At 40.4% G+C, this 23,908-nt stretch overlaps 2 protein-coding genes across 30 annotated transcripts in view; one reads left to right on the top strand and one right to left on the bottom strand.

The window, feature by feature from the left end:
• SP140 (SP140 nuclear body protein) overlaps window positions 1-11,661 on the bottom strand; it is an 88,484-nt gene extending 76,823 nt beyond the window's left edge. For 11 of the 17 annotated variants that reach the window (XM_054477706.2, XM_054477711.2, XM_054477710.2 and 8 more), the window contains exon 1: window positions 11,489-11,659. In XM_054477706.2, the coding sequence (XP_054333681.1) occupies window positions 11,489-11,547 (59 nt within the window). In that variant the 5' untranslated portion in view covers window positions 11,548-11,659. Of the gene's footprint in view, window positions 1-182; window positions 329-5,609; window positions 5,843-11,488 lie in introns of those variants that run through there. The other 6 variants (XM_063648067.1, XM_063648069.1, XM_063648070.1 and 3 more) reach the window with 4 other exon arrangements.
• Window positions 11,662-11,702: 41 nt separating this feature from the next.
• Window positions 11,703-23,908, top strand: part of SP110 (SP110 nuclear body protein) — a 59,246-nt gene continuing 47,040 nt past the window's right edge. Inside the window, exons 1-6 of one of the 13 annotated variants that reach the window (XM_054477724.2) lie at window positions 11,703-11,857; window positions 13,078-13,253; window positions 15,564-15,643; window positions 17,322-17,461; window positions 20,439-20,586; window positions 22,243-22,411. In XM_054477724.2, coding sequence (XP_054333699.1) covers window positions 20,440-20,586; window positions 22,243-22,411 — 316 coding nt within the window. In that variant the 5' untranslated portion in view covers window positions 11,703-11,857; window positions 13,078-13,253; window positions 15,564-15,643; window positions 17,322-17,461; window position 20,439. Of the gene's footprint in view, window positions 11,858-13,077; window positions 13,254-15,563; window positions 15,644-17,055; window positions 17,462-20,438; window positions 20,587-22,242; window positions 22,412-23,908 lie in introns of those variants that run through there. The other 12 variants (XM_063648071.1, XM_063648075.1, XM_054477725.2 and 9 more) reach the window with 12 other exon arrangements.

Genomic DNA, 23,908 nt, shown 5'->3' with positions numbered 1-23,908 from the left:
CCTGCAGCCTCCCAGAGATGCAGTGGTGGTTGAGAAGGAGATGCAGAGATGAAAATCGAGAGATTGTTCCAAAGGCAAAATTAAAAACAGTTTGCTCTATGACACAGAACACCCACAATCGGCAGAAGACTGGAGGTTTCCTCTTAAGAAAAATATAAATGACTCAGAGAAAAGGCCTTTACCTTCAGGGATTTGGTATTTGCTCAGTGAAGCCCACAAGTCTGCAAGCCCATCTCATTAAATGGAGTTTCAAGTTTACTTTTCAGCATCTTGCTGGTAAACATGAACAGACTACAACAGACCACAGCATTTGTGGAAACCTACAACATTAAGGAGTAAAACCAAGATAAGCAAAAGGCAAAAAATTACCCTAGCAGAAATAGAGATGTTTCAGGGGACAAAAAAGAATTTCTAAACAAGAAATATTATCATACAGAAAGAGAATATATTGTACCAAAAATTCCATGCAGAAAAGAAACAACCAGAAAATAAAACAGACCTTGGAAATTCAAAATGATTGTGAAATTTTTAAAAAGTGAACAAAAATTGTTATAAGATAAAGGAGGGAGAATTTCCCAGAACATATGGGGAAAAGCCCTAAAGGGAAAAATAAGTAAATTTGAAACCCTAAATGTCTAAAGCAATGATGCAAGCCTATAAACCTAGAGGTAAGAGGAAACTACTAAAAAAAAGTGTATACCCATCCAATTCTTGAGAATGGGTCCAAAAAAATTAAAATGGAAAAATGTATACCTTATTCAATGATTCACTTATGAGGGCAGAATCAATACTTAGATAGACAAGGACTCAAAAAATATTTTGCTCATGCACCTTCTGTGTTGGTCACACATTTTTCAATGTTCTTTTCTTCTGGGGCAAGGTAAGATTGTACCTCCCTTGGAGCAATGGGTATCACTCTGGCAGAAGAGCTCAGAGGCAGCACCTGGTTAGGCATGCTCTCTGTTCCTCTACCACAGTGACTGTCATTTCAGATGGGGTGCCTGCTCCTCGGCCAGAGACAGAGTCCAGGATGAGAGTCCTCTGTGCAGAGGCCTGGTGACCCGTTGAGATTTGGGAATTGTTTGTTCTTCTAGAGCACCCTACTCCATTTTTACCGACACTGTGTGGAATGAATTATTTGATGATGTACTACAATAACAGAATCAAGAAATCAGTATCAGTAAAGCCTTATTGTAAAGGAACTGGAAGCATCACTAAAACCAGTTAAAATACTGATGTCTCAAATGTATAAATTATCTTAGAACAGTAATTCTCAAAGTGGGGTTTAGAGACCCCCTAGGATTGTGCAAGACCCTTTCAGGTGTCACCAAGTAAAACTCTTCTCATAATAACATATTATTCTCCCTTTTTCTTTCTCATTCTCTCATGAATATACAATGAAATTTTTCAGAGGCTAAATGGCCTGTGATGTCACAATGGATTTAATGCAGAAGCAGATAGGAGAGCCTAGCTGCCTTCTACTGATATTTAAAAGATGTATAAAAAAGTAAAGCAATGCTAATCCTCTGGCTAATTTATTTCTATTTTGAAAAGTTTTATTATTTTTCATAAAAACACATCATTTATATTCACGGGTAATAAATTCACTACTATTATTTCTAAACGAATAAATACATATTTTAAGTGTTCAAAGTTTTAATTTCTAATATGGTAATTAGCAACAGATATAACCCAATAAACAAAAGCCAATTCTTTGGGGTTCTTGATAATTTTTAAAAATATAAAAATACCCTGAACCTAAATATCTGAGAAGCACTGTTCTAAAAAGAGAGGATATATACTGCATATAATAAAATTATAGTAACTTCAATCTTAAACTTTAGATTCTATTTTAAAGTTTTTTTGTTTTGTTTTGTTTTGTTTTGTTTTGAGACGGAATCTCACTCTGTCACCCAGGCTGGAGTGCAGTGGTGCGATATCTTGGTAAAGTTTTTTAAACTGAGTGAGTACAAGTAAAAAATTGAGTTAAATAATTTATTTCAAATAAAAATTCAAATGATATAGTTATAAATTTGATGCTCTCAGTTACAGAAATATACATTAAAGAATTAATTAGAAACTCAAGTGTAACAAATAGAGTCAAAATGAGGCTACAAACTACAAAATAATGAGAAAGAAAAACACGCTCTTTTTCTTATAGAAAATAAAGAGGCATAAAATATAAAAATAAAAAATCCATAGGCAACAAGATATTTAAAACAGATTAAGTTACCATCTTAAATTATAAATGGTCAAAATAGAATCTAACTACAAAAGACACAACAGAGATAAAGTAACATTAAAAATGTTAACAGTCAAAAGATGGATAAGTTTCATTCAGCAAATACAAATGAGAAAGAAGGTAAAATTCTCAACACTCACATTTAAAAAGTAAGATTAAAGATTACTAATGGGAAAATTTTTCAAGGCTGTTAAAAAACATCTTACTTCCAATCCTTAGCTTCTCAAGTAGATAAAAATAAAAGAACAAAGATACACAAAATGTAAGTTTTAAAAACTGGCAAAATTGATTTTTTAATAACTCTGTGTTAAACACACAAGATCATACCATGTATTTGGCCCTGAAGTAATTTCAATAAATAATAATGAAGAGAAATTGAACAGGTTACATGCGCTGGCTATAAGATAATACTATAATAAAACCAAAATTTAAAACAGAAAGAAAATTTGTCTTAAGAAAAAAGTCTAAACTTCAAAAATGTAAAAGTTCACCAGACCTCTGGTTTCAGCTTCAACACGCAAAGACATTGGAAGTCACCGCTCCCATCCTCACAACAACAACAAAAACCCGGCTGAACAAACTATGAATTAACAACTTTTCTTCTATCTCTCAAATAACTGAAGTCACAAGGCATACTGCCCCAAAATCTGGCGATACAGGCAAATCCAGAGAATTAGCCAAGATCAACTACCTGAGGCAGAAGGCACTGAAGTCATAGGCTGGGAGGAACACATCATCAATGGTATGTTTGATGAATTGCTGGAGGCTGAGTGTGGAGGAGCATGAGCATGAGAAACTCCTGGGGGTCATCATCTCAGTGCAGGCCCCCAATCTTTTGTGGATTTTACCTCCAGAAACCCCAAGAAAAATCTCTTTATCCTTCTGGCAAGAAGAGGGAAAAGAAAAGTTTTTAAAAAGCCAAAGTATTCTCCATGACAAGGGCCTGCTCTCCAGGGAAAATGCTTTAACCATTCTAGGGGAAGGGTGACTATCAAAATCTAGCCCCTTCTGGCCATCCTGTCACTTCTAAAAAGGGTGGAGGTGAGGCTGGGCACGGTGGCTCACACCTGTAATCCCAGCATTTTGGGAGACTGAGACGGGTGGATCACAAAGCCAGGAGTTTGAGACCAGCCTGGCCAACATAGTGAAACCCTGTCTCTACTAAAAACACAAAAGAAAATTAGCTGGGCATGGTGGCAGGCACCTGTAATCTCTGCTACTCAGGAGGCAGAGGAAGGAGAATCACTTGAACCTAGGAGGCAGAAGTTGCAGTGAGCCGAGACCATGCCACTGCACTATAGCCTGGGCAACAAAGCGAGACTCCATCTCAAAAAATTTAAAAAAAAAGGGTGGAGGGAGAAATTCTTTTAAAAGTAATAGCACATGAAAAAATGCTCACCATCACTGGCCATCAGAGAAATGCAAATCAAAACCACAATGAGATACCATCTCACACCAGTTAGAATGGCAATCATTAAAAAGTCAGGAAACAACAGGTGTTGGAGAGGATGTGGAGAAATAGGAACACTTTTACACTGTTTGTGGAACTGTAAACTAGTTCAACCCTTGTGGAAGTCAGTGTGGCGATTCCTCAGGGATCTAGAACTAGAAATTCCATTTGACCCAGCCATCCCATTACTGGGTATATACCCAAAGGACTATAAATCATGCTGCTATAAAGACACATGCACACGTATGTTTATTGCGGCATTATTCACAATAGCAAAGACTTGGAACCAACCCAAATGTCCAACAAGGATAGACTGGATTAAGAAAATGTGGCACATATACACCATGGAATACTATGCAGCCATAAAAAATGATGAGTTCAGGTCCTTTGTAGGGACATGGATGAAATTGGAAATCATCATTCTCAGTAAACTATCGCAAGAACAAAAAACCAAACACCGCATATTCTCACTCATAGGTGGGAATTGAACAATGAGAACACGTGGACACAGGAAGGGGAACATCACACTTCGGGGACTGTTGTGGGGTGGGGGGAGGGGGGAGGGATAGCATTGAGAGATATACCTAATGCTAGATGACGAATTAGTGGGTGCAGCGCACCAGCATGGCACATGTATACATATGTAACTAACCTGCACATTGCGCACATGTACCATAAAACCTAAAGTATAATAATAATAAAAAAAAAACATTTACTTTGAAAAAAATAAAAATAAAAATAAATAAATAAATAAATAAATAAAAGTAATAGTCCAAGGTGCAGTTCCATTAAAAGATCGAGATGTAATCATAAGATTATAGACCACTTCCCCTCTGACACGTTACCATTCCATCAACAGGGTTCCTGTATAATAAGAGCAGATTACAGCTGGAAGAACTACAAGAAACAGACTATTTAAAAAGGAGTTCTCAGAGAAACCCAGAGAAAGCAGGGGAAAGAAAAACAAGAACGCTAGAGGAATTTGACACCTCTGCCACCTACAGCTAGAACAAACATTAGATATGGCCCATTTCCTACACAGATTAATATAAATCCTCACATTGAAGGCTTATTTGCCTCAGTTCCTATTACCTGACTTATCATGTCCGACTTAAAAAAAAATTATAAGACATGCCAAAAGGCAAGAAGTAACACAGTGTGAAGAGACAAAGTAATCATCAAAACCAGACTCAGATATGATGGATTTTCAAGTTTTTAGACAGAAATTTCAAATAACTATGGTTAATTAATATGTTAAGGGCTCTAAAGAAAAAAGCAGACAATACGCATGAACAGATGGTTAAGTGAGCAGAAAGATGACAACTCAAAGACATAATGAAAAATGAAATGCTAGAAATAAAAAACAATGTAACAGAAATGAAGAATACCTTTGATGAGTTCATCAGTAGCCTGGACATGGCCAAAGAAAGAATCAGTGAATTGAAGATATGTCAAAAGAAACTTCTCAAATAGAAATGCGAAGAGGAAAAAAAAAAAAGGAAAAAACAAAACAGAACACAATATCCAACAATGCTGGAATAATTTCAGAAAGTGTGACAAATATGTAACTGGAACATGAGAAGGAGAAGAAAGAGAAAATAGAGCAGAAGAAATATTCAAGTAGTGATAGCCAAGAATTTTCCAAAAGTAATGACAGACAACAAACCACAGATTCAGGAAGCTCATCAAACACCAAGCTGCATAAATATCAAATGATCTAGACTTAGACATATTGAAACCACCTTTGCAAAAATTATGACCGTGAGAGAAATCTAAATTAACCGACTCCATCTTGCTTCTAACCCCACAAGCTGTCCTTGCTCATTCCTGGGTGTACACCAAGCTAACAATGAGAAGAATTTAGTTTATAGTTTAACTTTAAAACAAAGATTATAACAATCCCTTCCCAAAACTTACCTCCTCCTTGCTCTGGGACCAAAACCACTTTTGTAAAACTAACAAATTGGCTACAAGATTAGAATTATGGTTCAGGAGTCATGGAGCTGGAGGTCACATGATTCATAACCACCGCAATTGCTGCTATAGATAACTTCAGTATTGTAAAACCTAAGACTGGGGTTTGAGGTATTTTTCAGACCTTGCATTCTAATGGACCAGCTAATACCACAGGATTGGTAACCAGGTCCTGTGACCCCTACCCAGGAAATGACTCAGCACAAGAACACAGCTTCAACCCCCTGTGATTTCATTCCCAACTTAAGCAATCAGCATTTCCCTGTTCCCCAGCCCCCTGTCTGCCTAACTATCCTTTAAAAAGCCTAGTCTCTGAATTCTTGAGGAGATGGATTTGAGAAACATCCCCCGCTTAGCTGTCCCTGCAATTATTAAATTCTCTCTCTCCTGCAACTCCTACTATTCTCAATGTGTGGCTTTTCTGGGCAGTGGACAAGAAGAGTCTAGTTTGGCAATTACAATTTTATATTCAAACTGCAGAATACGAAAGACAGAGAAAATATTGAAAAAGCCAGGGGGTAGGGAAAAAAACCAAAAAACCCTTACCTGTGAAAGAACAAGGATAAAATTACATCAGATTTCTTTTTTTTTTTTTAAAGATTATTGCTGCTTTTATTGAAGAGTTGTACAGTTTATGGAATTTTACATAGAACTATGCCCCTCCCCACAACCCCAGAAAAAAGTAGTGACCTGTTTTATTGAAGCACTTCTTGTGACTTCAGGGAACTCAATTTGAGATTTATCAACACAATTCCATATTCATATTTATAGATAGAGAAATAGAGGTCCACATAGATAAACATGGTTTGTTCAAGTGTATACAACCTGTGAGGGGTGTAAGTGAGCTTAGAAACCAAATTATCTCAGACCTAATACAAGACTTCCTCTATTACAGTACTATGTCTATCTTACATAAGATCTACATAGATTATAAGCAATTGGCTCAAGGTCTTTTACATTTTTGTTTATTGCTGCTCCCAAAACCTACCAACTTTAAATACTTTTTTTATATTTGAATTCTTTAGACATGTTTTACAGTTATATAATCATTATAATTTCCTGGCCACTGCCACAACTTGTAGCACCACTACCACCACCATTGTCCTTCTCTCCATTTTGCAAATCATCTTTTGTTTCTATTCCCTTTCCCATGAATGGTTGCTGCCAAAAACATCTTTTGTTTCACTGGCAGCAAATGGTGGATAATGATACGAAAATAAATCAAGAAAGAACTAGAATGTTTTGCATGAAAAAATGAAACAATATTCTCCGAAGGAGAATGAAAATTATTGCAAAGATGAATAAGCTTTAAATAATTAATTGTGGTCAGAGAAAAGAAGTGGATGGGTGAGAAACTTGAAGAAGAGATCTGGACAAAAGTAGGGCAAAAAGACAGCTACTAAAGAAAGTAAAACATTTGATTCAATAGGGAAATTAAAAATAATGAAGGCTATGACCATGGCCAGTATTGAGGATGCATTGTCATTTTCCTGTATTTTCCTTATCTATCTTTTTCTTATGAATTATATGATTTGGTCACAGTGAAGTTCTAGACCAACAATAGATTAAATCAGTCTGGTCGGTGGTTTTATAGAAGGCAGATCTTATAATGATAATAAAACAATACAACTAGGGAATAACTTCAGCTCTTAAAGAGAAGAGGGACAAGAGGAGTTGATTGGGACAAGAGAACCATGAGTGACCTCTCTGTCCTGCTAATCCTCTAATGCTTCTTCATGAATTTTTTTTTACATCAGATTTCTCATTAAAAACCATGCAAGCAAAGAAAGTGGAAAGAACTATTTAAAGTGATGAAAGAAAAAAAAAGCCTATGTAGGTTTCTATATCCTGTGAAATTAACCTTCCAAGTGAAGTAGAAATAAAGATTTTCTCAAACAAACAAAAACTGAGGAAATTCATTGCCAGAAAGCCTACCCTGTGTGAAAATGTTAAAAGAATTTCTTGACCATCCTGGCTAACACGGTGAAATCCAGACTCTACTAAAAATACAAAAAATTAGCCGGGGGTGGGGGTGGGCGCCTGTAGTCCCAGCTACTCAGGAGGCTGAGGCAGGAGAACGGCGTGAACCCGGGAGGCGGAGTGTGCAGTGAGCCGAGATTGCACCACTGCACTCCAGCCTGGGCAACAGAGCAAGACTCCATCTCAAAAAAAAAAAAAAGAATTTCTTCATGCAAAGGGAAAAATGATATGGGCCAGAAACTCAGATTTACATAGAGAAAGAAAGAGCACCAGAGAAGAAATAAATGCAGATATAATAAAATGTTTTCATTTTTCCTACTCCAAGTTGACCTAAAATGAAGCTGTTTATTCAAATTAATAGTATCAACAACATATTGAGTGGTTATGGGACATAAATAAATGGAATGACTGGAAGCCCTCCTGTTCTTTTTAACATTGTGAGTCATTTCACAATGTTAAAAAGAACAGGAGGGCAGAATTTGGGACATTCAGTTGCATGGTGTACTCTCTACTCATGAAGTGATATAGTGTAATTTAAAATGGACATGATTCACTGTAAATATATATTACAAACTTCAGGGAACCACTAAAAATGTTTTAAAGGAAGTATAATTGATATGCTAAGAAGGGAGAGAAAATACAATCATAAAATGCTCAATTAAACCAGAAAAGGCAGGAAAAAAGGAAGAAAAGATAAAAATGATAGGTACAATGAAACATTTAGAAATGTGGTAGGTATTAATGTAACTACATTAATAATCACTTTAATGCCAATGGCCTGAAACACCAATTAAAAGACAAGAGATCAACAGAGTACATAAAAAACACAAAACACCCAACTATATGTTGTCTAACTTACCTGCACGTTGCGCACATGTACCATAGAGCCTAAAGTATAATAATAATAATAATAATAATAGAAAGAAAAAAAAAAAAGAAAGTCATTGTAAATATAAAAATACAGATAGGTTAAACATAAAGGGATGGAGCAAGATATACCATGCCAACACTAATCAAAGAAAAGGTATAGTAGCTGTATCAATTTCAGACAAAGCAGCTTCAGAACAAGGAAAATTGTCAGGGATTAAAGACGGACATTACATTATGATAAAAGGGTCAGTTCTCCAAGAAGGTACACAATCCTTAATGTGTATGCAACTAACAAACTAATGGCAAAATGTATGAAGCAAAAACTGATAGAACTATAAAGAGAAATAGACAAATTCACTACTATTGTTGAAGGCTTCAACACTTCTTTTTTATTAATTGACATATCACACAGGCAGAAAAATCAGTAAGGGTGTAGTTGACCTGAACAGCAATAGCAATCAACTTGATCTAACTAACACTTATATGATACTCCATTTAACAATAGCAGAATGCATGTACTTTTTAAGCTCACATAGAATATTTGCCAAGATATACTTCATTTTGGGCCATAAAACATACCTTAACAAATTTAAAAGAATAGAAATCATAAAAGTTTGTTCTCAGACCATAAACTAGAAATCAGTAACAGAAAAATAGCTGGAAAATTCCAAAATATTTCCAGATTAACCAACACAGTTCTAGGGTCCAATAAGAAGTCCTAAAAGAAATTTAAAAATATTTTGAACTAAATGAAAAGGAAAAGAACTTATTAAAATGAATGGGACGCAACAAAAGCAGCACTTAGAAGGAAATGTATAGTATTACATGCATACAATAGAAAAGAAGAAAGATCTAAGTCAATAATCTAAGCTTTCATCTGAGGAAACTAGAGGAAAAAAGGAGCAATTTAAGCCTGATGCAAGCAGGAAAAAAAATTAAAATTAAAGTGGAAGTTAAAAAAATTGAAACAGGAAAACATTCGAGAAACTTAATGAAACCAAAAGCTGATTTTCTTTTCAAAGAGTTAATTAATAAACCTCTAGCCAGGCTAACAAAGAAAAAAATAGAGAAGACAGAAATTATCAGGATGAAAGAAGGGTCATCACTATGAATTCCATGGACGATGGAAAGGTAATAAAGGAAAACTATGGACTCTACACCTACAAATTTGGTCACAGATGAAATGAACAAATTCTTTAAGAGGTAAACTAACCAAAACTTGCACAAGAGATAGGTTGTCTGAATAGGCCTACATCTATTAAAGAAATTTGAATCAATAATTAACAGCCCTCCAGAAAGGAAAGTACTAGGCCCAGATGGTATCACTAGCTAATCCTACCAGATATTTAAGGAAGAAATGACATCATCCTCCCCAATTTCTTCCAAAAATAAGATCAGAGGCAACACTTCCTAACTCATTCTTTGAGGTTAGCATTATCCCATTGTCACCTCTCAGTGCCGTCTTCTTCCTGCTTGGTGACCAGGGCTAGCTGGACTTTGAGCTCCGCTGGCTCATCTTCCCTTCAATAGAGAGCAAGTGAAAGACAGATGACAGGGATGCCTATCTGGGAGTGGTGGCACTGGGCACTGAAAACCAGTCTGGTGCCACCACTACTGCTGATGATAGCAACAGCTTTTGCTTTCTTGGGGCTGTACCAGTGCCAGAAGTAGCCTTGGCACAGAGTCCCAATTAGACAAGTTTCCATACATTTTTACATTCCATACATTTTCATTTTTATCAAGAATGTACAGTCATCGCTTGGTATCCAGGGGGAATTGGTTCCAGAACCCTCCACGGGTACCAAAATCCATGGATGCTCAAGTCCCTGATATAAAAGGAGTAGTATTTACATATAACCTATGCACATCCTCCTGTATATTTTAAATCATCTCTAGACTTATAATACCTAATACAATGTAATGCTATACAAATAGTTATACTGTATTTTAAATTTTTATATTACTTTTTATTGTTGTTATTTATGTTTTTAATTTTTAGAAAATATTTTGCATTCATGGTTGGTTAGATCCATGGATACAGAATCCACAGATAAGAAGAAATGACTGTATTGACGTACTTGTCTTTTTTTTTTTTTTTTTTTTTTTTTTTTGAGATGGAGTTTCACTCTTGTTGCCCAGGCTAGAGTGCAATGGTGTGATCTTGGCTCACCAAAACCTCTGCCTCCCTGGTTCAAGCGATTATCCTGCCTCAGCCTCCTGAGTAGCTGGAATTACAGGCATACACCACCACACCCAGCTAATTTTGTATTTTTAGTAAAGACAGGGTTTCTCCATGTTGGTCAGGCTGGTCTCATTGTCTTATATTTTTTAAAGATGATTTCCAGGCTTCTCTGACCAGATATGTAAAACATACCAGAACAGAAGAATAAAAAAAAGCAGAAGCAGCATTCACTCTCTACCTTCTTGCCTTTTTTGTTGGGTCTCATCTGCTTTCACTTCCTCCTACCAAGTATTCAGAGATCCTGAATTGATTCTAGGGCTAAGAGCCACATAGATGGGCTCAGAGCAGAACCGGTCCCCAACTACACAGCCTGGAAAGTGTGACAACAGACACGCATTTGGATTTTAATTCTTCTAAAAAGATCTTTTTTAGACAGAGTTGTCTTTTGGAGTGAGGATAAAGGAGGCCTGGGGGAGAAGAGAGGGTTCATAGGTCACGGGGAATCATCCAATCCTACAGCAAAGCCTCAGAAGGGGCATGATGTTCAAACGGCTCCAGTCCAGCCATTTGCAGATGTAAGAGAATAGGAAGATGATGTGAGTCACGGCATCCTTGAGTTTCTCCAACAGCCAATCCCTGCAATTTAAAAAATCTGATTGCCTCGTTATTTATTTGTAACCTAATTCTACTGTATACCTGTAGAGTGAAGCTGGGTAGACATTAAATAACAGGTATGAATGGGAACCCTACCAGAGATGAAGGACAGACGGGAAAGGAGACGATGACCCACCTGAAGTTGAGATTGCTGTCTCCACTTGCCATCTGCCCCTGCTGGCCCTGCTGGGCCATGAGCTTGGCCTAGGATCACACCCGATTCGATTTTCACTGCCCCATTCCTTCCTGCAGCTCTGAGGTGAAGCTGCCAACTGCCTCTCGGTGCTCAGTCAAAGAGGAAAAGAAAAGTGAAATTGCCTAACCAGCTGACGTGGGTGCACCAACTCTACAGTCCTCCCTCCACCCAATCTCCATGACGTCTCTCAGTCAAGGGAGGAGGAGCAGAGCCAGCCCCACGAGGCCATGGAAGACAGGGTCACTTGTTCCTGCCAAGGAAAGAGGGTGGAAAAGTCATTCAACTCAAGCAGATCAAAGTTGTTTTGAGGTAAGGTGGCATCATGAGGAGGAAGTAAACTCTGTATTTGTCCCTACCCCTTGCTGAGGTGGCTGAGAAGGACAAGTGAAGACCAGACATTTCAAATCTTCAGTCAGGCTCCAGGGCTGGCCATGCACCTTAGTGAGCCTGGGCTGGATGGGTTAGGCCCAGTGTTTGGACATGGGGCCAGAGAGAACTGAAATAGCATGCATTATAAAGTGGGGGAGATGCTCTTAGCACTCCATGAAAGCAGACAGAGGTAGAAGACAACTCTCCCAACTCCTCCAGCCAAAGGCAAGTGCAATTCTTGTTTTCTCAAATATGTGGGCACTTTATTGGAGAAGTGAGGTGCCATTCTAAGTTTTCTCAAATATGTGGGCACTTTACAACAGCAGCCAGGGGTGACTGGGAAAAAAAATGAGCTTCAACCATTTCACTGAAATCTTGAGGAGAGTGACAGCCTTCTCATTGGACGGGGAAAGGGTTTGGAGCTGAGATTATCTAGACCTTCAAGGACAATATGATACAGGAGGATAGCTGTATTACATTTATGTTTGCACACAATTTTTCATTTATACCCAGCCCGCATTCTGTAAAGGATTTGAAACAATTTACAAAAACACACTATCAGCATAAAGTTGAGTGATAAACAAATGGAAGCAAAGGGCAAATATAAAAAATAAAACCACAGGACTAGAAATCGAGGCAGAAAAATGGGTCAAAGACAGGGGGCTGATGAGAGCCAGGGTATGGGTGGAACCCAGGGTCAGTGACAGAACAGTAGTGAGGATTGAAAAGCCAGAGGCAAAGCAGTATTTTTCCAAAACATGTGCTCCTGAATCCTACTTTTTCTGGTTCATTACACATATGCAAGGAAATTTGCATATATAAGTTTGCAAAATATAGAGTGCAAGAAATTTCTACCCCTTCCACACTTCTGCTTTCTTTCTACCAAAGGAACAAACACCAATCTGGTTGAGACAAACTCTAGAACAGTGATGAGGACACCTTTTCCAGTATCTCTCTCTCTCTCTCTGTCCTCTCTCTCCTCTGTCTCCCTCTCTCTCCCTCCCTCTCCCTCCCTCTTTAAAACAAGAAGGAATAGTATGTTGGGCTTCTGTTAGACACAGCTGTCCTCTGCTCCCAGTCTCCATGGGGTTCCAACAAGGCCTGGTACAGACTATACCGCCTGCTCCAGCATCCCCTCTCTCTCTTCTCTCTGCCCTTAGGCAGCAGGCAGACCCAGGACACCAATGAACTGGACATTTTTGAAAATATGCCAGCTTCTTTTGCTTATAAGCACAAGGCCATTGGTGTTCCTCAGGTGACTGGTGGTAAGATTGGTACTTCAGGGGTACTGCTGCTACTAGAAAGCCCTACTTTGCAACACCATGCATTAGCCCAGGTAAGGATAGCCTGGAATTTCAGTTCTATTTCCCGCTGTCTTGTTTTTCCCTATGCTCACTACGGAACCTCTCCTGGGTAAGGGATTCCTGGGCCAGGCATATGTAGGACCATCAGACCATCTCTGGTTCCCAATGTCTTCCTTTACTGCCACGTGACCAGTGGAGTCAGAAGGCTCCAGCCTGCCTCCTGGCTCTGTTCCCCCAACCAGATTTAGGCCAAGTAGGTCATAATCCCCAAAGGTAAATCAATGCTTTCATTCTACCTGGAAGATTTCTCTTCATTTTGCTAAGCATGCTAGACTCTGACACCTGGAATTGGGGAAATGAATTGTATAGAGTCTTGATCACAATCCAGTGCTATAATTTAATTTGCCAACTTACCCCTATTTGCCCATGACTCCCAAATTCCTGACTCTGAACGCTAATGGGGATGTTCACTGTTTTTATGTCCAATTATGTCAGATAACCAATCCCAGATTGATCATATTTCCTTGAATATCTCTTGCCTATAATTCAACCTCTGGTGCTCAACATTTTTATCAGTCAGGATTTGGGAGTAAAAGTAATCCAAACCGACTCTGGCTAACTCAGGCAAAAAGTCAATTTCTTAGAACTATATTGGGTAGCTCACAGAACGTATGGGAAAGCCAGAGGACTAGGTTAAGAAAGTAGGCAGTCCAGGCAGGTTATATTGACTCACTTGCCCTTTGTCATAATATAGTTGAAAGATATCTGGATCACCTAGACATCCCATAGAATGTCAGACTGGGCTGGGCACGGTGGCTCATGCCTGTAACCCCAGCACTTTGGGAGGCTGAGGCAGGCAGATCACGAGGTCAGGAGATCAAGACCATCCTGGCCAACATGGTGAAACCCCATCTCTACTAAAAATACAAAAATTAGCCAGGTATGGTGGTGCGTGCCTGTAGTCCCAGCTAGTTGGGAGGCTGAGGCAAGAGAATCACTTGAACCTGGGAGGCGGAGGTTGCAGTGAGCCAAGATTGTGCCACAGCACTCTAGCCTGGCGACAGAGCATGACTCTGTCTCAAAAAAAAAAAAAAAAAAAGAGTGTCAGACTGATTGGTGACATCATGCTGATCAGACAGGATGAGCAAGATCTTGATGGCTAGCATACCTGCTAAAGAAGAATAAATTGCTGACCCACAACAACAGGGATGAATCTCAAAAGCATGATGATGAGGAAAAGAAAGCCATACACCAAAAGTGCATTCCATGTGCTTTCATTGATTAAAAAAACTTTAATACACACAAAACTAATCTGGTGATAGAAAGCAGATCAGTGGTTGCCTGGTGCTGGCCTTAAGGAGGGGATTGTTTGCAAAGGACACAGGGAACTTTCTAGGGTAACAGAAATGGTCTGTGTCTTTTTTTTTTTTTTTTTTTTTTTTTGAGACAGGGTCTCACTCTGTCACTGCTCACCAGAGACTGGACCTCCCAGGCTCAAGCAATTCTCCCATTTCTGTCTCCCTGATAGCGGGGACCACAGGTGTATGCCAACATGCCCAATTAATTTTAAAAAATGTTTTTGTAGAGATGAGGTCTTGCTCTGCTGTACAGGCTGGTCTCAAACACCTGGGCTCAAGCGATCCTCCTGCCTTGACCTCCCAGAATGCTGGCACAAGTGACTCTCCCAGCCTAGAAATGGTCTACATCTTGACTGGTGTAGTAATTATATTTGGTAAAATGTACATTACAATGAATAAATTTTACACCTCAATAAAATGGAGCTAAAAAGAATTATATATAATTTATCTCAGTACATAATCACTAGCATGTGAATTAACAGGTGAGGTTTTCCCATTATTACCATGTTCTCAAGCATGCATTTTTTTTTTTTTTTTTTGAGGCAGCATCTCACCCTGTTGCTCAGGCTGGACTGCTGTGGCGCAGTCTCAGCTCACTGCAACCTCCAGCTCCTGAATTCAAGCGATTCTCATGCCTCAGCCTCCCGAGTAGCTCGGATTACAGGCATGTGCCACCACGCCCAGCTAATTTTTTTGTGTTTTTAGTAGAGACGGGATTTTGCCATGTTGGCAAGGCTGGTCTTGAATTCCTGGCCTCAAGTGATCTGCCTGCCTCAGCCTTCCAAAGTGCTAGCTAAGCTAAAGGCCTGAGCCACTGTGCCCAGCCAAGCATATATGGCTTAGAATAAACATCTTTCATCCTCATTCGCAGCTGTCTTTTTTTCATGTAACAATTTTTGCCTGATTTGACATTGACTTTATTTTCCCACTCCTGCTTTACTTTTGTTTGTTTGTTTTGCATTTGCCTGGTATATCTCTGAATAGATCTAAAGGAAGAAGTTCTTGCTGCCAGGATCCTCAGATGCCCATGAAGTGGCTTTCCAGGTGATGGGGAGGGGCTTCAGGTAAGTGACATGTGACATTTGCATAAAATAACCTTAATTCCTTTACCACCGCCATCCCCTGCATCACAGCACTGTATGTTACTGCGTGCTGAGACATCAATGCACCTCTCCTCAGCTGCTAGCATTGCATTTTTCCTGGCTGTGGCTTCCATGCATCTGTTTCACCCACAGCCATTACCTGCAAGGCCGGGTCTGCTATTCTGTACATACTAGGGTGGGATATGCTGTTTGTGCCTGCATAGAAGGGCTCGCTCTTGTGCGGTTAGACTTGGTTTCAAAGCTTCTTAAACTTTAGATCCATGTCTCCCATCTTTTATCTGAGGAGTTTGTGCATGTCCTGGTAGGGGAACTTGTGGGTCAAATACATTTGAGACTTATTGATTTAATCAAAGTTACATAGAGTTCTCTTTTTTTTTGAGATGGAGTCTTGCTCTGTCACCAGGCTGGAGTGCAGTGGTGCGATCTCAGCTCACTGCAACCTCCACCTCCTGGGTTCAAGCAATTCTCCTGCCTCAGCCTCCCAAGTAGCTGGTATTACAGGTTCCCACCACCACATCTGGCTAATTTTTGTATTTTTAGTAGAGATGGGGTTTCACCATGTTGGCCAGGATGGTCTCAAACTCCTGACCTCGTGATCCGCCCGCCTCAGCCTCCCAAAGTGCTGGGATTACAGGCGTGAGCCACCGAGCCTGGCCCAAAGTTACACAGATTTCTATAGTGCAGTGGTGCAATCATAGCTCACCGCAGCCTTGAACTCCTGGGCTCAAGCAAGTCTCCAGCCTCAGCCTCCTCAGTAACTAGGATTACAAGATGCATGCCACTACACTCAGTTAATTTTTTATTTTTTTATTTTTTGTAGAGATGGTCTCACAATGTTGCCCAGGCTGGTCTCAAACTCCTAGGCTCAAGCAATCCTCCCATCTTGGCCTCCTAAAGTGCCGGGATTATAGGCATGAGCCACTGTGCCTGGCCAATAGTTTAGGATTTTTCATAGGCCCCACATGTCAATGTACATTAGGGATCTTTAAAAGGGGCATGAGAAGGGGTGTCCCTGCCAGCCCTTGAGTTACTGCTCTGGAATCAGCAGGTCCCAGTTCTGCCTCAGACTCCTGGCTCCCAACTACCTGCCCAGCTCTCAGCCATTTTTCTGCCTGGAGGTCTGCCTGCCTCTGCACAATTCCAGTTCATGTGCAGGTTCCCTTTCATTTCAATTTATTCGTGTAATAATCTTATCCTGACAAATTCTAGGCATTTCTGGCACATTCTCTGTGTTTTTTTGTGTTGTTAGAGTTTGATAACACACTGGATAAATTCCAGTGAATTTATTCAGTTATGTAAACATCACCACAATCCAATTTGAGAACATTTTCATCAACCTAAAATGTACAGAATGAGGACAAGTCATGAGAAAACAGATGTGGGTAGGGAAGCATTTGGACGCTGAGTTCCCAATTCCCACTGCCGCTGGGGCTGGACCCCTATGCCTCCTCCTCCCATACCTCTTCTCTCTGGGCTGATCCCAACTGGCAACACGCCCTCCCCCAAACCCCAACTGCCAGGACGTCCTGGGAGCCTCACAAGGGCCCATGAGGAGGTGGAGAGAGGCTGCAGGCACCGACCTGCCTTCAGCTTCCTGCTTGGCAAACTCCGAAAACTTTCACTTTTCTTTTCTCCGAAGCCCGGCCCCTTACTGCGTTTGTCAAAGCACAGACTTCCTGTTTTGCCTGCTAGCATCTCCCTGTAACTCTTCCAGTCTTCGAGGAGTGATCCCTGTCCCAGCCCCTGGAAAGGGGCAGGAACGACAAACTCAAAGTCCAGGTGAGTTTCTGTCTTTGCTGCTTTATTCTTCGCTCTTGGTGACGGCAGCTCTTAAGAGTTAACTTCCTGGCAGCAGCTGCACGGTGGAGTTCAACTATTTAAACTCTGAGGCTCTCTCAGAGCTCAGACATGTGGTACTTATTAGGAGACTGTTAAAAGGGGGCACATGGAGGGAACACTGACACCTCTTTTTTTCGCCAGAGTCCAGCCTTTTATTGTGAATGGAGCCGAGATTTGCCCTCTACCCTCACCTAAGCTCTGATCCTCCACTGCCCGCAATAGGCGGCTCATCTGTTATCCATTGTGTAAATGACTAGAGGTACTTGGGAAGCTGGTGGAAAAGAAAAAAATGAGAGTACATTTAATTTCGTCTCTAGTGTATCATGAACTTTTTATATATATTCTCTAAACACATGATTATTAACACATGATTTTTCCTTGAAATAAATTATTAGAAGTGGAAATTCAAAGGAGCACATATTTTAGGGCATTTGACACTGATTACTAAATCAGCCTCCAGAACATTTGGACCTGTTGACCTTCCCACTCACAGTGTCTGAGATTATTGCTATTATTTTCTATCTTGGCCAGTTTGATAGACAAATATGTTATCAAATTGTCTTCATTTACATTTTGTTTTTTTGTTTGTTTTTGTTGTTGTTGTTGTTGTTTTCTGAGACAGAGTCTCGCTCTGTCGCCCAGGCTGGAGTGCAGTGGCACCATCTCAGATCACTGCAACCTCTGCCTCCCAGGTTCAAGCAATTCTCCTGCCTCAGCCTCCTGAGTAGCTGGGACTACAGGTGTGCACCACCACGCCCAGCTAATTTTTGTATTTTCAGTAGAGACAGGGTTTCACCATGTTGGCCAGGCTGGTCTCGAACTCCCGACCTCAGTTGATCCGCCCACCTTGACCTCCCAAAGTGCTGGGATTACAGGCATGAGCCACCATGCCTGGCCTTCATTTATGCTTTCTACTAGCTAGTTAACATGCTTATCGTATATTCATTGCACATTTGGCTTATTCTTTTATCACTCTCTGTTCATGTATTTTGCTTTTTTATTTTCTAGTTGGATGTTTGTCTTTTGCTTCTTCGTTTGAAAAATCTCTTTACATAATAAAAATCTGAACAGTCATATATGAGATGTAGTATCTTGCATAGAAAGAAACAGGACTTTAGAGTCAGACAAGCTCTGCTTTGCCACTGAATACCTTGGGTGAGTTACTAAACCTCTCTGTGCCTCCCTTTCATCTTTGGGACTCATGACTGATGAAGAATGAGGAAGCTCCAGACTTCCTGTTCTGAGTGCTGCTGTATAATGAATTGTTCTAAAAGGAGCCTCCAAGACCCCTTCCTCTTCTTGGTATATGTTTACTCTGACTTTCTCTGACTTTGCACTGATCTTTGCACTATCTCCTTCCCCTGTGCATATTGTGGATAGTAGATTTCTCTCCTATCTGTTCTCTATCTTCCAAGACTTCTTCACCACCACAGACTCTCAATGGCATCTTTTCTTGTTTTCCTATGCTATTGCGGATTATTCTTTTCATGAGTATTTTTTTCTGCCAAGTTAAAAAAATTGGGGAATGAGGAGAAAGAGACTAGGGTGCTTAATCTGCCACCGGGATTAAATCCCTGGAAACAGTTGTTAATTACAATTTAGTTTTCTGTTCAACACAAAATGAAGTTGGAAAAGTGGAATCCATGTTTGTTCTGTTTGTCAAAACCTCTCAAGTTGATTGAATGTTTTGTTAGTGCTTTTCCTTTTCTTGACAATTTGTCAAGAATGTCATTTGTAAACTTTCTTCCCATTATAACCTATTGATATCGCCTCATGGTCCATAAGTGGCCAATCTTTAATACGTGCTGCATGGGCATGGGAAAAGGCACATGTCTGAGATATGAAATGGTTGCAGTGAACAAGTCAGTTAAGTCATTTTTACTAAGTATGCCTTTCTCAGCCCTCATGCTTTTATTTATGCTTGGCCCATTTGTGTTGAAGATTGGGAGTGGTTCGTTAAAGTTTCTAAATATTACCAGGTTTCCAGCTGAACTCTGCCCATTTGAGAGTGGTCCCTGTTGCATGAGCATTGCTAGTTAATGGCTTCAGCTGCAGCCCAGGTCATCTTGTTTAACCCAGATCAGTGTGGCCATAGAACAAATAGTTAGGACTCTAAGCCTGGAATCGGGATTTGCTCCCTGCTCTTCCACTCTCGAGTTGTGCAACCCTGGGGCAAGTTATTAAACCTTTCTATGTCTCAGTGTCCTCAACAGTATAAACAGGTGCAGTCATAGGAACCACCTCGCAAGGGTTTTATGAAGATCAGATAAGTTACTGCATATGAAACCCTTAGAACAAAGTCTGGCACACAGGAAACACTCTATAAATATTAGCTACTTTTAATACCTTCCTTATGTTTACCTGCAGTGCCTTGGGATTCTGTCATTATATTTTCAGTCACTCTCAGCCTCCATTGTTGCTGGGAATTGTCATTGTTTCCTATACTCATGAGCCTTTTAGGCAGACATTGCTTTGCAGGCTGCTAAGGATGCCTTTGGGACCAGAATGCTTACCTTTAGATCTGCCCATTTAATGCAGAGAGAAGCTCCCCACATTCCTCAAGGTTTTTGCTTCCCTTTTTTTTTTTTTTTTTTTTTTTTTGAGATGGAGTCTCACTCTGTCACCCAGGCTGGAATGCAGTGGCACAATCTTGGCTCACTGCAACCTCCACCTCCCGGGTTCAAGCGATTCTCCTGCCTCAGCCTCCCAAGTAGCTGGACTACAGGCGTGCACCACCACACCCAGCTAATTTTTGTATTTTTAGTAGAGACAGAGTTTCACCATGTTGGTAAGGATGGTCTCAATATCTTGACCTCAGGTGATCCACCCACCTCGGCCTCCCAAACTGCTGGGATTACAGGCATGAGCCACCGCGCCCAGCCTTTGCTTCTATTTTTTATCATGCCTCTTTCCATAGGATGTTCACCATGACAAGAGCCATGGAAGAGGCTCTTTTTCAGCACTTCATGCACCAGAAACTGGGGATCGCCTATGCCATACACAAGCCATTTCCCTTCTTTGAAGGCCTTCTAGACAACTCCATCATCACTAAGAGAATGTACATGGTGAGTCATGTTGAACCCTTCTGTGGCAGCCCAGCCCCCACCAAGTATGCCTGATTATTAAGGTCTCAAACCACAAACCACCAGGGCTTCCAGAGTTTGGAAGGCCCAGCCCAGGCATGTTCATTATCACAGAAGGTGGGGGTGGTTAGGAGAGAGGGTGTCATAGGGGCTATATTGGTTTCTAGGGTGTCATAAGGACTGCTGTAACAATGACTACAAACCAGGTAGCTTAAAACAACAGAAATATATTATCTCAGGTGTGGAGGCCAGAAGTCCAAAATCAAGGTGTTGACAGGGTTGGTTCCTTCTAGAGGCCCTGAGGAGAATCTGATCCCTGCCTATCTCCTAGCTTCTGGTGGCTGCTGGAAATCCTTGGTGTTCCTTGCCTTGTAGATGCATCACTCTAATATGTTTTCATCTCTACATCACCTCTCTTTTGAGTCTTCTACCTAATCTTCTGAGGACACCTGGATTTAGGGTCACCCTAATCAAAGATGATTTTATCTCAAGATCCTTAACTTAATTACAACTGCAAAGACACTTTTTCCAAATAAGTTCACATTCACGGATTCTGGATGGATATATCTTGGCTGAGAGGGGCACCATTCAACTCACTACAGGCATCATCCCAATTTATAACAGCTTATATTGCTCACAGTGCATTCCGATGTGAGACAGGCAGGCACTGAGAGATATGCTATGTGGACAAAAGTGGACCTATTTTTATATAATTTTGGTTTTTAAAAGCATTTATTGAGCCCTAGACTCAAGGAAGTGCCAATAATCTTCCCTTAGTCTTAGTCTGGTTGGCCCCAACTCCCTCTTCAGATCACAGCCCAGAGAGCACTCCTCAGAGACATCTCCTTGGCCCACTCATGTCATTAAGACCCCTTAGTTATTCAGTTCCATAGCAATCTATGCTTTCCCTCCATAACACTACTCTCAATTGTAAATGGGTATTTATTTGTGTTTATTAATGCTCATCTTCTCCACCTGACAGTGCTTACCCCGACCCCCAAATATAGGCAACTCTGTGTTGGTCTTATTCAGTGCTGTGTACCCAAAGACTCGCTGACCAAGCCTAGTAGATGTTCAATAATTATTTGCAATCAGTTCTCTCTGGCCATATTTCTCCTTTTGTCCATCCTCTCAGCAAGGAAAATTCTCAGGGTGACTTCTCTGTGGCTGGAATCCATTCAGGCTATCTCAAGTTTGAGAGACACAGAGAGAGACTGAGCAGAGGCTAACAAGCAACCAGCAGAATTGCCTCTCTGACCATCACTAGAACCATTGCTGAAGTATCCTGCCCAGAGCCTTAAAGAATCAATTACACAGTAGCATCCTTTAACTCCACTTTCCTTCCTTCAAATTTCTCTCGTCTCAAATGTGCCTGAAAGTTGGATTCAGAATATAGACTTACTTTAAGAAAGCTAAATTATTTATATTTGTTGCTAGTCATCCAAATATGCGTTAAGTTTCAAAAATAAGCATGTAAAACTGTGACCGCTCTACCTTAGAGAATGTGACTATATATTTTATGTTAAATTTCTTCTTAAAAGAGTAAGGTAGCTTTCTTAAAACTTAGAAAACCATAAATGTATAACTTCCCATTCAATTTTACAGTCACTTATAAAAACCTTCACTCCATTTTTAAAGGAATCTCTGGAAGCCTGTAGAAATTTGATCCCTGTATCCAGAGTGGTGCACAACATTCTCACCCAACTGGAGAGGACTTTTAACCTGTCTCTTCTGGTGACATTGTTCAGTCAAATTAACCTGCGTGAATATCCCAATCTGGTGACGATTTACAGAAGCTTCAAACGTGGTAACGAGATTTCTCAAATGCTTTTTGCATTTAAAAAGTTGCTGTGGTAAAAGTCTGGGTTTACTTCTAGCGCTGTGGAATACGCATGTTAATCCCCCGCTTTCTCTCTAGGGAGGAATGGACCATATTCTCTCATTGGTACAGCTGCAGGAGCAGCCCCTTGCTAAAGCTGATCCCAACTCTCTAAGATGAATTTCTAGAGGACATAAACATTTCTTACGTGTTCTATGAATTTGGAAAAAATCATACAATTTGGCATACTGGACAATCTATAGGGAATGCATAAGGTGACAGAAATGCAAAGTTACAGAGATCAGGTCTGATGGAAGGACAAGGACAGCCAGGGGGGAAGAAAAATGAATATAGATGGATAATAATAAGTATCTTTTTTTGGTGCCTTATAGCAAACACTTTATTTGATTATCTCATGTCATCTTTAAAACAACCCTTTGAAGTCATTTTTAACCCCATTTGACTGACAGAGAAATTAAAGCCCAGAGGTAATCTTCCCAAAATTACTTGTTGGTTAAGAGGCAGAGCAAGAGTCCTACTTGGGTCTCCCAATACCAGAGCACAAGATTTTAACCACTAGTCCAGACAAGGACAGCTGGAAGGCAGATTGTAAAGCCAGAGAAGGGAAAAAAGGTAGCTACAGAGAAAGGGAGTGAATCGCAGACATAGCCACAGAAAGAGAGGGTCTGAGAAAGAATGGATCATGAAGTACATAGAGAAAGAAAAGAGATTGGATAAATAAAGGAGTAGGAAAAAGAACAGTGGCAGAGTTGGGAAGAAAGCAGCCAGGGAAAGAGAGCAGGCAGTAAAGTCATTTTAGGTTGGAAGTAAAACACTGTGGCCAAATCACATGTTCACTTACCTCAGAACAACAAGCAAAGGACCACCAGCTCACATTGGATATTTTCATTAGTGGAATCACCATTGTTGACAGTTCCTCCTTTGCTCTCTGACACTTCACCATCAAAAGGCTTCCCCCTAAAGGGAGAGATGATTTCTTGAGCTAAATGGACAGTGAAAGTGGCAAGTCCACCTCCAGGTAGGGGCAGCTACAGAGGGCCCACTGTCCTGGCAGCATCTGGGCAATACTAGGAGAGGCATGGCCTTAAAGGCTATGCTAAGAACATCTGAGAACCATGGGGACCCACACACTGATGTGCCCCGACCTGGCTGAGCTTCAGTCATCTTCCAGGATCTTCAACTTGATGATTTTGTTCTGGATCCCTTTCCAAAATTTGACGTGACTTTCCTTTTTCCATTCACTGGTTGAGACCATTTACTTCTGAAATAAATGATGGAGAAGAATCTTAAGAGAAACCCAGCACTAGCCATGCAAGGGAATAGCATGCGGAAAGCCAAGGGTCTGAGGTATTGTGGATGGGAGAGAAAGCTGGTTGTGACCAGATCACAGGGTACAATAGAAGGCACAGAAGCTGACTCTGCAGAAATGAGCAGAAACCAGAATATAAATGTCCTAATACACCC

Source organism: Pongo pygmaeus, chromosome 11 (genome assembly GCF_028885625.2).
Source record: "Pongo pygmaeus isolate AG05252 chromosome 11, NHGRI_mPonPyg2-v2.0_pri, whole genome shotgun sequence".
NCBI classification, from domain to species: domain Eukaryota; kingdom Metazoa; phylum Chordata; class Mammalia; order Primates; family Hominidae; genus Pongo; species Pongo pygmaeus.
The sequence above is the reverse complement of the archived record's forward strand: the minus strand, read 5'-3'. Positions and strand labels throughout refer to the sequence as shown.